At 43.4% G+C, this 14629-nt stretch overlaps 1 protein-coding gene across 1 annotated transcript in view; it reads left to right on the top strand.

Moving 5' to 3' along the window:
- The window catches only part of ryr2a (ryanodine receptor 2a (cardiac)), a gene marked incomplete at both ends in the record, with an annotated part of 170918 nt that overhangs the window by 86517 nt on the left and 69772 nt on the right, over positions 1-14629 (top strand). Inside the window, 14 exons of the mRNA XM_079293495.1 lie at positions 554-662; positions 788-908; positions 1114-1283; positions 4165-4385; positions 6729-6819; positions 7074-7214; positions 9109-9272; positions 9469-9547; positions 9688-9777; positions 11897-12034; positions 12158-12235; positions 12378-12453; positions 13489-13612; positions 14243-14358. Of these exons, the coding sequence (XP_079149621.1) occupies positions 554-662; positions 788-908; positions 1114-1283; positions 4165-4385; positions 6729-6819; positions 7074-7214; positions 9109-9272; positions 9469-9547; positions 9688-9777; positions 11897-12034; positions 12158-12235; positions 12378-12453; positions 13489-13612; positions 14243-14358 (1718 nt within the window). The remainder of the gene's footprint in view (positions 1-553; positions 663-787; positions 909-1113; positions 1284-4164; positions 4386-6728; positions 6820-7073; positions 7215-9108; positions 9273-9468; positions 9548-9687; positions 9778-11896; positions 12035-12157; positions 12236-12377; positions 12454-13488; positions 13613-14242; positions 14359-14629) is intronic.

Below are 14629 nucleotides of genomic sequence, written 5' to 3'. Positions count from 1 at the left end.
TAGCGGTAGCTGTAAGACTCCCCTTCCTTTTCACCCACAGACCCACACACACACACATACACACACACACACACACACACACACACACACACAGACATACACCCTCATCCATTTTATTCATTCTTTAGTTTAGGCATATAAAATTGTATGATAATGTTTGTTGGTTGCAATATTAATTGATTTGATCTTTTATTATTTTGATTTAATAAACTCTGTTATACTTTAAGGAGCAGTCGTCTGTGATTACTTGTGCATATATATTTGATAAGACTGTATGTAGTAGCCTGTGCTCGAACTTAAAACCTTCACTGTCACTGAATGTATAGTCATACGCAGACTATTGACATTATGAGTGACTACTAATTATGAGACTTAGTTTTATCGTTTGGTTATTGGTCCCTGTTCGCAGGGTGGTGCCCCGTTGTTATTAATAATCATTAATAATTGTTACATACATCAATAATTCTATTGATGTCAAGAATTCAGTTTCTTAAATGCTGATAACCCAAACACGCTCCTTTAGATCCCAACAATGTTTTTGTGTGTGTAGCAGTGACATGCTGGAAGAAGAGGAAGATGATACCATCCACATGGGTAACGCCATCATGACCTTCTATGCTGCTCTCATTGACCTGCTGGGCCGCTGTGCTCCAGAGATGCATGTGAGTGATAACTAACACACACACACACACACACACACACACACACACACACACACACACACACACACACACACACACACACACTCATATCGATACCCACACTAACCTAACCCATTTTGTTTCAGTTAATCCATGCTGGTAAAGGTGAAGCGATCCGTATCAGAGCAATTCTGAGGTCTCTGATTCCTATTGAAGACCTGGTGGGGGTAATCAGCATTCCATTCTCCATGCCCAACCTGGCTAAAGGTAAGCAGACCCTCCAGCACCCAGCCTATCTTACATACATAACAGTGTTCCTGAAGTTCAACAGGTCCAGTATGAGATCAATGATAAACACGAGCAAATAAAAGCATTGACTTAGTTGATGGTTAAGTCTTGACTTCTTGTTTGTTGTGTGTGTGTGTGTGTGTGTGTGTGTGTGTGTGTTATGGGTTTGCCTCTGCATGCACAGACGGGTTGGTGGTGGATCCGGACATGTCGGCTGGATTCTGTCCGGACCATAAAGCAGCCATGGTCCTGTTCCTGGACAGGGTCTACGGTATAGAAGACCAAACCTTCCTGCTGCACCTGCTGGAAGTCGGCTTCTTACCGGACCTGAGAGCCGCTGCCTCTCTGGACACTGTAAGTGTGTGTATGTGTGAAACTTTCTTTGTTGCCCTTTGATATTTCCTTAATATTGAACTAATTCAATTCTGTAGTTCCTCTCAGCTCTGTGGAGCTTCTTAGTCGATACATGATCATTGTACATGATCATGATCAAAGCAAAAAAGGACTTTAGCAGATCCGCCGCCCTGTGCTTCACTGAAACCTGGCTCGGTGAGCACATCCCGGACAGCGCACTTCATCTGCCGGGCTTCCAACTCCTCCGAGCGGACGGCGCTGTCGGGGAAAACGAGGGGAGGCGGAATCTGCTTCTATATTAATGAAGGTTGGTGTACAGATGTCACAGTGTCAAAGGAATCATGCAGCCCTCACTTGGAAACACTTTTCATAGACTGCAAACCTTTTTATTCACCGCGGGAGTTTTCCTCATTCATTCTGGTCGGTGTTTACATCCCACCACAGGCCTGTGTGAGTGAGGCTCTCCAACACCTGGCTGAGCAGATCACCAACATGGAGCACACACCCAGACTCCCTGCACATTGTTCTTGGGGACTTCAACAGAGCAAACCTCAGCAAAGAACTGCCTAAACACAGACAACATATGAAGTGTAGCACCAGGGACGAAAACACACTGGACCACTGCTACACTATCATAAAGGACGCATATCACTCAGTCTGATATGAATTAAAATCTGCAAAGCCTGTGGTGAAGACTGTGAAGAGATGGACCAACGAGGCAAAGCTGGAGCTACAGTCCTGCTTTGCCTGCACTGATTGGAGTGTTTGTGAGGCTGCTGCTACAGACCTGGATGGGCTCACTGACGCTGTGACATCATACATCAGTTTTTGTGAGGACATGTGTGTGCCGACTAAAACCTTCTGCACGTTCAACAACAATAAACCTGGTTTACTGCAAGACTCAGGCAGCTTCGTCGGGCCAAGGAGGAGGCCTACAGAAGTGGGGACAGGATCCTGTACAACCAGGCCAGAAACACATTGACGAGGGAGATCAGGGTAGCTAAGAGAAGCTACACTGAAAAGCTGAAGAACAAGTTTTCAGCCAACGACCCCTCGTCACTTTGGAGAGGCCTGGAAGTACTCACCAACTACAGGAGACCCCATGTATGCGTAAGCACACATGGCCAATAAAGCTGATTCTGATAATGATTCTGATTCTGATTGTTGTGGTTTAACAGCCTGTAATTTGACTGTGTTGGTTGAGTCCTGCTGCTGTCATCCACATTGTTTCCAGCAGCAGACAGCAGGCTTCTGTGTTAACGCTCAGCATCAAATAGCAGCCAAACACTAGAGACTAGAGACTAGCAGCTGGTCATCATAGTGGAGCATTTAACGGCTAAAGACACAGGTATTTTTTCTTAAGAGCAAAGCAGAACTAAAAGCACTTTATTTGGGTCACCAGGAACACCACTCAATATGGATGCTGGTGTTTATAGAGAATCATTGGCTACCAACAAGGGTGTAGGTTTGTATATGAATGAATGAATGCATTTTATTTATGTAGTGCCTTTCACAGACAATAATATCACAAAGTGCTTAACAGAGCAGACATTTAAAAGCATAAAAAACACAATGTGACCCTAGGGTCAATACATTATCTACACAGAGAAAAGTAAAAAAAAAAAAAAAAAATTAAAAATAATAAAAAATAAAATAAAAATGTAAAACATATTTTAAGAGCAGGTCTAGGACATGGGTTTACTTTTACACAAACGCCAGCCTAAACAGGTGGGTTTTTAACTGGCTTTTAAAAGTATCCACAGTATCTGCGAGGCGCAGAGTTGCAGGCAGAGCATTCCAGAGCCTCGGGGCCACTGCCTCAAAGGCTCGGTCATCACGGCTCTTAAATCGTGTGCGTGGGACTGACAGAAGACCTAGAGCGTTTGACCTGAGAGTGCGGGCGGTATGGACATGCCCCGACCTATATTTAAGCAAACTTGTTTGCATTATCTTTACCTGAAGTCAGACTAGATCATTTCGACGTGCCCTCCAAAGAAGCTTTCATTTCCAAGATCACCCAGCATGCTAGCGTTTGATTGGCTGTAAGTGAGGGGGCTATCAGAGCATTGTATTCACTGGGAGAAGGAGAGTGTTGATCAGCGTGCTTCAGTCCTCTGACCGGTACCACTGTCCCCACGTCCCCCTCGCTTCTACACAGCTTTGCTCTCTTTAGGACCGTCCCACTGCGACCGTCTGAAGAATCACATTCACAGCAGACTTTAGGGCAGCTTGATTTCTTTGTGAAATATTATGAATTCATTCTCAATAATTTACAACTTTATTTTCACAAACACAAATATTCTCAAATGAATCTCATATATTTTGAACATGCAGAAGGTTTTGAACATGAACACATATGATTTATCAAAGTCCACTGGTTTATGAATTACTTCAACTGACTTCATGTCCTGTTCAGGTGAACAGGTGCCACGTGCACATTTAAAGACGGAACTTCCACAAACGAAAGACAATTCATAACTTTGAATAGAAGACGTTGACAGCAGATCAAATAGTTGTTACAATACACAATGCCTGAGAGCCTTAATAACTTATACTTATACTCTATTATATTTTGAATTGTTATCTGCAGCCTGGATTTTGAGCTTTCACCATAAATTGATGCAGAATGCAGAAAATGAAGTGTTTAACTCCCTCCAATGCAACACTGGAGTAAATGTCAAATGTATTGCAATGTTATTACAACAATAATTCCGGGTGGCATTCTCTTGGGAAGATTCTTTCTCAGCCACAAACACACATTACGCCTCTTTAATCCCACTGCCCTTCGAATGCACATTTCCTCAGACCAAACCTGATCGCTCACTCAAATCCTCCTTTTTTCTCTGTCTTTTCTCTCGTCTTCGCTCTGTGTTCGTGTCAGGTTGCCCTCAGTGCCACAGACATGGCCCTTGCCCTCAACAGGTATCTGTGTACGGCTGTGTTGCCTCTCCTGACTAAATGTGCTCCACTGTTTGCGGGGACGGAGCCCTTTGCCTCGCTGATCGACTCCCTCCTCCACACGGTCTACCGGCTGTCCAAAGGCTGCTGCCTCACCAAGGCCCAGAGGGACGCCATCGAGGAGTGTCTGCTGGCTGTGTGTGGGTAAGACTGATGTTATGAGGGAGAGAAATGCAAAACGCATGCGCAAGTGTGCCAGTCAATAGAATTGATCATTGATGTTAAAACATGTGGAAGGGGTTGTCAGGAGAGCAATGTAAGATTCCAAGTGTTGTGAAGTAATAATAATACTTAGTATGGTACAAATAATCATTCATTTAGCTACTACGAGGAACTTTTCATTGGTTATAAAACAGTCTCAATGTAATGCCTCTATAACACACGTGTCAAACTCAAGGCCCGCGGCCCGCCACGTCATTTAATGTGGCCCGCGAATCCGCCAGCAAAAAATAAATAAAATAAAATTTCTTTTTCTTTTTTGTTGGAAAAATAATTAAAAGTTAGACTTGAAAATGAAAGTATCCCCATGGTCGAAATTATGAGATAGAAAGTTGAAATGATGAGATAACATGTTGTCTGTGTACCGACATTAAAACTATCACAACAGGTGGACAGGAGAGGAAACAGCCTGAAAAGAGGTTTTCCAACGATTGAAAAAGGTCGACAAACAATCCCAAAATGTCCACGAAGAGAGAAATTGATGCAGAGGGAAGAAAATGTAATGAAAGATGTGAAAGTGAATACATGTTTGTGCTTCAATGAGAACAACGGGTCTGTCTTCTGTGTTATGAGGCGTATCGGTGATGAAGGATACAATTCACGTCGGCATTTTGACACCAAACACGGAGCTAAATTTAGCCTCCAAGAAAAACATCAAACTGTCCAAGAATTAAAAGGCAGACTGCAATCACAGCAGAATATATTCACACAGCTACAGCCCAGTGCATGCTGAAGGTATGTGAGCAGAGCTCCGACCAGATACAGACTTTTACAAATGTCAGTTTGTGAAGAAACACCATCGCAGACCGAGTTCATGAACGAGCAGCAATCTAACAACACAGCTAGCTAAGAGACGAGCAGGTACTTGTGTTTCTAATGAACTGCTGATGAAAGCACAGACAACACGGATACATCATCTATCATGTTCATCAGACCTGACTCTCAGTGAGCAGCTCTTGTATGTAGCTGCATGCACAGGACGACGACAGGGAGGAACATTAGTGATGCAGAGAGGTGAACAAACAGCTTTGAACAAAGTTAATGTCATAACTTGTGTTTGATATTTGTCTTTGTTATTTTCTTTAATAGTTTGATCTTTGATAGAGTCATGTGGGTTTCTTAACCCTCAATTAAAATGATTTATGTTATAATAACAGAAATGTGTTTAAATATAATTTTTCATTCATATAACTGCATGTACAATATGTTTACACTTGAATAAATAATAATCAAATGCAGAGAGAGTTATTTAACAATATGTTAGGGAGAAGTTAGTTATACAGTCTTACAGTTACAACCGGCCCTTTGAGGGCGACCGTGATGCTGATGTGGCCCAGAGTGGAGATGAGTTTGACACCCCTGCTCTATAAGATTAAAACATGCAGGTTCACCCGGAACTCCTTCAGCTCAGCCTCCAGCAGCGAGCAGCCAAACAGTCGCAGCTCCAGTGGAAGGAGGAGAGCTCCGCTGGGAGCCAACACCACGCTGCTGGAGGTCCAGGCCGTATTACTGGGCCCACTGGAGGAAAGGGTAGCACGGGAGAACCAGAACCAGGACTACGCATATCTGAAGCATATTCATTTTATGTTCTCTGTAAATTTGTAAAATTGTAATATTATATAGGTGGAGGCTTCAAATAAGCCCAGTTGGCGTTTGCCTCTTCCTGCACTGTGATATTCATTTATCTCTGTTATGTCTGTTTATTTTAATTTTATTTTATTTTACACTACCACTGTTGTCCTCAGGGATCAGAAACACTACCACTGTTGTCCTCAGGGATCAGAAACACTACCACTGTTGTCCTCAGGGATCAGAAACACTACCACTGTTGTCCTCAGGGATCAGAAACACTACCACTGTTGTCCTCAGGGATCAGAAACACTACCACTGTTGTCCTCAGGGACCGCCAGAATCAACACTAAATGAAAGTTCCTCGTAGCAGCTTTAAGCTTTACTTTAGAACTCACACCAATACACTTCAGCCACACTGTAATATTATGAGTTCAGTCATTTGACCTATGATGTGAGCATCATCACCTCCTCTTATCATTCAGGTCTGCTTCACTCTTAACAGCTCTGGTTTCAACCTGACTATTGCTTCTAATCACTATATTCTCATTTATTGGATTCCCCAACTCGTTCATTACTCATTTCTACAGATGCATCTTCGTGAAGCACTTGCTGTTTGTGTTTTATTATGATGTCTCTGATGTTTCTGTGTGGCAGTGGAAATAACCAACTAATGTACATCATCTTCATCATGTGCAGTAAGCTGAGGCCTTCAATGATGCAGCATCTACTGAGGAGACTGGTGTTCGACGTCCCTCTGCTGAATGAACACACCAAGATGCCTCTGAAGGTGAGCAACTTCAATCTCCCTCAATTCAAAAGTGCTTTTCAAATGAACTGTCAGGGCTTTTACTTCAGCTCATACAGCTGTCAACAACACAATTCTTCCTTTGCATCAGCATCTCTGATTTCAGATGTCCTGAAAATATGATCATGAACAAGCGACCTTGCACTGTGAACTTGTGCCGACGGCTGCACTATTTCATTGAACATTGTTCTTAAAGCCAGCAGATGGTTGATGAATGTCCTCTTGACTTTACCCAGCTGTTGACCAATCACTATGAGCGCTGTTGGAAGTATTACTGCCTGGCTGGAGGCTGGGGCAGCTTCGGAGCGACATCAGATGAAGAGCTTCACCTCTCCAGGAAACTGTTCTGGGGAATATTTGACGCTCTGTCACGCAAGGTAAGGCTCTAGTTTAGGCCTATTTGTTAAATAAGAACATTAATGGAAAATGAAATGAATTGGACGATATGTCAAAAAAGTTAAGGTGTAAGGGGTACTTCTGATTTTTGTTGCACTCACATGGGACAGATTCATGAAAGAAGTAGAACAGTGCACTCAATAGACTGCATGTCTCCGCCAAGTTGTATTGCATGAATACAAACCACAATTGCCCCACGAGCGTATCTGAAGCATTGTTCACGTCTCACACAACAGTCAATGAAATATGTTTTTCAAAAAGTATAAAGCACTGCGACTTTGAAAGGTTTTTGGGTCATAAATGAGCACAAAAACTATTAGGCTGATGGGTCCAGTAGTATTTGAGATTTGCTGAGGACAGACGGACAAAGAGATGCACACGCACGCACGCACGCACACACACACACACACACACACACACACACACACACACACACACACACACACACACACACACACACACACACACACACACACACATAATCTCCTGGCGGAGAAAATAAGGATGGTAATTGAAGCAGTCGAGGCTGAGATATCATGACTTCCAGTCCTCAGTATGGGTCGATCTCCAAAAAACGCTGAATCCTACTTTTCCCATCATGTAACCCAGCGGTTCCCAAACATTTTGGGCCACGCACCCCCTTCTACATCCCGACTGGGTTCACGCACCCCCAACCCCCCCACACACACACCTTAAAAAAAAAAAAGCAACAGAGCCGCATAAAAATCGGACGAATGAGAGAACAGTTTGCTCGCGCGTGGCGTTTGTTTACAAGATAAAAAACACAAAAACTCCTCCTGCACCGTGCCTTCGAAAAGGTAACGGACGTAACGTTACGAAGGTAACGGACGATTGGCCAGATTGGCCACATCTGTAGGCTCGTCTACTTGCAGAGAGTAAAACTCACTCTTCTTCACGCGACCGACCAATGTAGCCAGGATGTCTTCGGACAAAGCATCGATCCGCGCGACAGTGTTGTTGGACACCGGGATCACGTCCAACTTTTTCGCTTCTCTCTCTCCAATCATACATTCCACCATCTCTTTAACATTTTTCCCTCTCCACCACCGCCTCTCCTTCTCCCTATTACGCGGTCAGAATACTACCACAACACGCCGCCTGTCTCCGGCAGAAATGCGCTCATCCACGCACGGGAACAACACCGAGTTGTAATATATACCTCATAGCACCCCGCCACTCTCGGCTCATACCTCCCCAGCAACGAGGCACATCACCCGGTCACAACACCTCCAGAATGTCCCCCGGGTGAAATCCGGGACTTGGTTTCATGGTTCCGAGTGGCGGGCGCTCACTCGTTGGCGCTGGGACGCGAGGTCTCCAGCCGCCCCCGCCGTGAGGCACCCGATCGTCAGGTCTTCAGCCCTCGGAACAGGCCGCGGGTCAATAACTTGTGGGTGGCGGGGCAGAGGCGAGGCAGATCACAGAAAAATAATAAAGACTAGAGTATGGCAAAGATATGTTGATGAGAAGCGTATTTGTACGTCAAACACAAACGTAATCAGGCAGAAAATACGTTCGTGGTAAAACGTAATTGAGAATGCATTTTAGTTTTGGGGGAACGTAATTTTTAGGAGACAGGACTGCACCGCCATTACACTTTTCCTCTCGCGCACCCCACTTTGGGAATCCCTGATGTAACCGATACTGTAGCATCTCTTTGTTGGACCTACCCTACCGTGTTAATGCTCACGCCTTCAAAACCCCATAGCTCCAGTTTGTAAGGCTTTTCATGACAATGATGAGCTCTATGAAGGTATACAGCCTGTTGGTATGTAGGTGAGCCCTACGAAGGACCAGGGCAGTGTAACACGGCAGTCCAATGATGCAAACTGTGTATGTGATGTCACGGTGCAGCGGTATGACCAGGAGCTGTTCAAGCTGGCGTTACCATGTCTCAGTGCTGTGGCTGGAGCTCTGCCTCCAGACTACATGGAGTCCAACTACATGGCCATGATGGAGAAACAGTCGTCCATGGACTCAGAAGGAAACTTCACTCCCCAGCCTGCAGACACTACCAAGTATACAACACATTCATTTCCTCTTTGCTGAAGACTTTTATAGCTACAGTTATTTTATTTTTCCACATTCAGATTTGTATAAAGTTGCAGTAGAAAACTAATCAAACATTTGTATAAAAATACATTCTGAGGATTGTCGTCTCTGCTTTGACAGCAGGTGACCCCCACATATTGAATGTGTTTTTGTTTTTTTCAGTGTGACCGTCCCAGAGAAACTAGACTATTTCATAAGCAGATATGCAGAGCACAACCATGAGAAGTGGTGTACAGAAAAGGTAAGCAGGCGCCAGGTCGCGGAATGTTCTCATGGCATACATGACATTGTGGTCGTCCTGTTACTGATTTATTTTAAAATGCAAAAAACTGCAAGACTATTGAATCAAAATCTCAAACATCTCTCCTCTATGTTTTATAGTTTTCCAATGGTTGGTCATATGGGGAACAGATATGTGAAATCTCCAAGAGCCACCCTTTACTGAAACCATACAAAGGCCTCTCTGAGAAGGTACTATGATGTCTGCCTTTATGATCTCATTGTTTTGCAAAAATGTCATATTTAGATTTTGAACTTAACCAGGCGATCTGAGTGTTGGTGCATTCAGCTGTGTCACAGCACAGTGTCACTGAATGTGAGCCAGAACTTGCCAACATACTGCTGCAGGATTTGGATGGGTTCTATGTCAGCCTACGGATCGCTGCTTCTGGTTTATGACTAGTCTGGCATGAGTCTGGATGCCCAGGTTTATGGTCAACTAGGCAAGTCAGATTTAGACCCCTGTTGAGTGGGGCACGTGCAGAAGGAGGCAGGTGATGCTTTACACATTCCTTCCAATGTCTTCACACTATTCCACTGGTGAAAGGTGGTAACGTGCCAAGATATGTAGCAATGGGCAGCAAAGACATGAAAGACGAGGACCGCAAGCAAGCAGACATTACGGAAGCCCTGAAAGGCAAGTGAAAGGAAAAAATAATAATTCTAGTGATACATTTATGTAGGAGCCAAATTCAATGTGATGTTAAATATTCACTTGTATTTACATGTTTAACTGTAATCACATCTGTTTCTACTTTGAATGTTACAAGGATGTCGTTATAATTTGTTATAGTAAGAAATACATGTAAGTGGCAGACAACTGTCACTTTAAGGACACTGCGACAGTTAGACAGTGGTGAGTAATATCTGAGGCAGTATGGAGCCGCACAGTTTTCCGATCGTGTTTTGAACCGTGTTATGAACCGTGTTAAATGGAACGATCTACGTGGATTAAGTTGTGGATAACCTGTGGATACGTATAGTATGTCGAAGTAATCAGCGTACTTTTAGGAAGAAAGGAAGTTGATTGACTGACTTGTACGAAGGAAATGGATCAATAAAAAACACGTATTGCTTTCATCTACGAGCGGCGTCGGTGTGAGATATGTGCTAAGGACTAGAAACACGCGTCAACTAAAGGTTTACTTACTGCTAAAGATTTGGACGCTACAATTTAGTTTGATCTAAAACAGTAAACAGGTAAAATAAAGTCCTTTTTTAAAGTGTTTGTTGTTGTAATACTCATTTTGCCCACAAGAGGCTGAAGTGCACCACTACCACATGTTCTAAATAGGACCAAAAGCGTTTTCACAGCCCAAGTGAGCATCTCAAAAACACTTTCACCTGCCAAAACGGGTTTTTTTGCCTGTTTTGACAGATACATTTTTATTTCTCACTTGCGTCTCAGGGCTTCCGTATCGGGTGCAAACAGTGTAGGTTGCAAAAATCGTCTTTGCAAATATTTGATGAGGAAGGAAATGCATTAAACATGTGTTAAAGCCAGAGGATACGCATTACAGGATATACAGTGTGATTTGTCATAACTTTTTTCTGTTTACAAGAAAACCCCACGTTTTGATATCTTTTGCAAAAAGACAAAACCAAACTTTCACCGAAACTTCCAGGGGTGTAACAATACGCGTATTCGTATTGAACCGTTCGGTACGAGGCTCACGGTTCGGTACGCATGACGAACCAAATACGTTTGATTAAAAAAACAAAAAAACTAAAAAAACTAAAAAAAAATTTTTAAACCTTTATTTAACCAGGTAGTCCCATTGAGATTAAAAATCTCTTTTGCAAGATGTAAGTAACAATACTACATAACATTAAGGAGCAGTTTTAGTTTTTTATGCTTATGTGTTTGTTATGTCATTGTTCAAAGTCAAAGAATAACTTCATGATGTTAGTTGTAATGAATAAATATATTTTAAAATCAAGTACATTTCTCTGGCATTTATAGTTTTCTACTGTACCGAAACGTACCGAACCGTGGCTCCACTGTATCGTACCCAACCCAACCGTGAGTTTTGTGAACCGTTACACCCCTAGAAACTTCACATCTATCTTTGAAGGAAGGGTGATAATTGAAAATTATTCCCTCGTAGTTTCTCTTTCTTTGAAAGACTTGTTATTAGACTTGCAGTCTTTCTGCAGAGCAAGGAGCCGCATGCCACTGGAAATATTTTTGGAATAATGGAAATACTGTATCTTGCACACTTTACACTCACCTATATTTTGATAGGTGAAATATTTCTGGAGGCTCTGACTTACTGTCAGGTTTTGTCTCAAGTTGGTTGTAATCTTGCAGGATAAGGAGGCGTATTGCTGGCCGGTCAGAGAGTCTCTGAAGACCATGCTGTCGTGGGGCTGGAGCATCGACAGGATCAGAGAGGGCGACCCTGCCGGCCTCCACAACAAGTCCAGGAGGATATCACAGGCCAGCCAGGTAGACACAAACACATGCACATGAACGTTGTTCTGTTGTTCACTTTGTTGTAGAGGGCATTCATAGAGAGAAAAGGAAAACCACATGAGAAAGTGACATCAATATGTATCCTGTCTTCCACAGCTGTCTCTTGAAGGAGCTCCAGCTTTCAGCCCCAGACCCATCGACATGAGCAACGTGACCCTGTCCAGAGACATGCAGGTAGGTTCCTACAGGTGACCACACTATACACATCAATACAAGCATGCGCTGTTGGAGCAGGTATTAGAAGATATTGAGGATTGATGGATGAATTGAACTGTAACAGTCGGAGTCACATGTATTTAACATTGTGTTTCTCCAGTCGATGGCAGAGCTGCTTGCAGAGAATTATCATAATATCTGGGCCAAGAAAACGAAAATGGAGCTGGAAGCCAAAGGTGGATATAACACAACACTTACACTCACTGCGTTTCACAAAAGCTTTTCCTTTTCACCAATCACCACCAGCTGTATTTCGTTTCCGTTATTTGCTGACTCAAAGCCATGGATCAGGCTTTCAGCATGAGTTGTGAACATAATCGACTGATTTCTACCAGTGTAAGAGTTACTTTGTTACTTTATGTTTTCGGGTTGTCCATTCATCCGTCCCCCTAGAGAACATCGTAAGAAGGCCTGAGAGGATTTGATGGTCAACGGTTCTCAGTTCAAGGTCACTGTGGACCTCACGAAAGAGGTTTTTGGACCGTGACAGGAACTCGTATGCTCTGTAATTTAAATAGGAAATGTACTCACTTTAAGCCAAACCATTGTGTTTTACTAAACCTAACCAAGTAACGTTAACTGCAAACCTTCTCTGTGCGCCTCGGAAAATATGTCGGTCAACCAGCGGAAAGCAGACAACAATATCTGCGTCCCATGTGGTGAAGATGCAACACTCGCTCTCCTGCTAAGTACAGAAAAGAGCCCAGGTGCTGCCCCCCCACACACACACACAAGCAGCTAAAGTCCAGTCACTACCGATAACAGGCTGTGACTCAGCTTGGCTGTCAGAGGGGAATATCAAGAGGCTTCCAGAAGCCCAGAAAGATGCACTGCAGTGATAAAGGCTGCACACTGTTTGGGGAATCATAAAGACAAATGTACCGATGTTTAGTTCAATGTACAGTTCAAATAATTGTTCAGTTGTTATATTGACTGCTGTCATCGAAATAAACACATGAACACCATGATTCCTTGAGGTGTTTGCGTCGGTGCCCCCCCCCAAAGCTGTAAGCCATGGGGAAACACTGCTGGTATATAAAGACATTTAAGTAATCAAGGAAGCAATGGACACTAATGTGCTCTAAGCTGATTGCAGCTTGAGGTTCCTTGAGCTCTACCGACGCTGAAAGGGATGCTCAGACACACAAGGTTCCCTTTGCGTCAGCATGTTGTCTTTGTTTTCCATCCTGCCGTGTTGCTGTTGTCTCCAGGTGGAGGAAACCATCATCTGCTGGTTCCCTACGATACACTGACTGCCAAAGAGAAATCCAAAGACAGAGAAAAAGCACAAGACATCCTCAAGTTCCTCCAAATCAACGGTTACACTGTGTCCAGGTAGGAAGCAGGCTTTACACTTTGAACACAGGTTGAGCGGTTGAATATCAGTATGAGGCTTGAGATTAGCCTGATGACATCCTACAGTGTGTGCGTAACAGTGGGTATTGTTAGCGCTGTTAGCGCTGTTAGCTACGAGCCGCAGGCTCGGTGAGAGCCTTTGACAGTCATTCTAAATGCTCCCAATCTCGTATCGTGCACCTTTTAAGCAAAATTAAAATAAATGGTTGATGAATCAACCAGGTGTGTAATATAGTGTCTATCCTTGCATTCCTCAGATTCCTTTTGTTTTTATAAACAATCTTAAATCCTTAATGTTATTAGGCTAAGCTTAGGCATAGAACTGGGGACGTTTTTCAAATAAGGATGAGGTTGAAAATGGGCAAAAGACAGCTTTACATTTGTTGGAAGGTTTGTTTTCACCTTTGACAGAGCTAAGCTAGCAGTATCGCCCTACTTCTAGTGTGAGTGTATCCTCTGATATGAAAAATCTGTGTATTTCCCAAGATGGCAGATCATTCCTTTGAGTGTGTGTGTGTGTGTGTGTGTGTGTGTGCGTGTGTGTGTGTGTGTGTGTGTGTGTGCGTGTGTGTGGGTGCGTGTGTGTGTGTGCGTGTGTGTTGTTTCCAGAGGTGTGAAGACGCAGGAGCTGGACACTCCAGCTATCGAGAAACGATTTGCCTACACCTTCCTCCAGCAGCTCATCACATACGTAGACCAGGCACACCAACACATGATGGAGTTTGGTGAGACTTTTCTGTTACTCAAAAACAAATGACCAGTTTTTATGTCAATGTAATGCAAAGTTCATGCCAAGTACTGTAGTTTATGTAACTGAACTCTGGTCTGGATTGGTAGAGATCCGTAGGACCAAAATGATAAATGGAAGCACATAGTGAGTGGCTGCTGAAGAACACAGTGGGTTTTGGAAGTTGTTCATTAAAGGGGGTCATTGGCTGTCACACTGATACTCTCTTCAATGGACTCTTTGCACCACAAACTGCATCAATATTTTTT

Source organism: Melanostigma gelatinosum (assembly GCF_949748355.1).
Source record: "Melanostigma gelatinosum genome assembly, chromosome: 21".
Taxonomy (NCBI): Eukaryota; Metazoa; Chordata; class Actinopteri; order Perciformes; family Zoarcidae; genus Melanostigma; species Melanostigma gelatinosum.
Note: the sequence above shows the minus strand (reverse complement) of the source record. Positions and strands in the feature narration are given on the sequence as shown.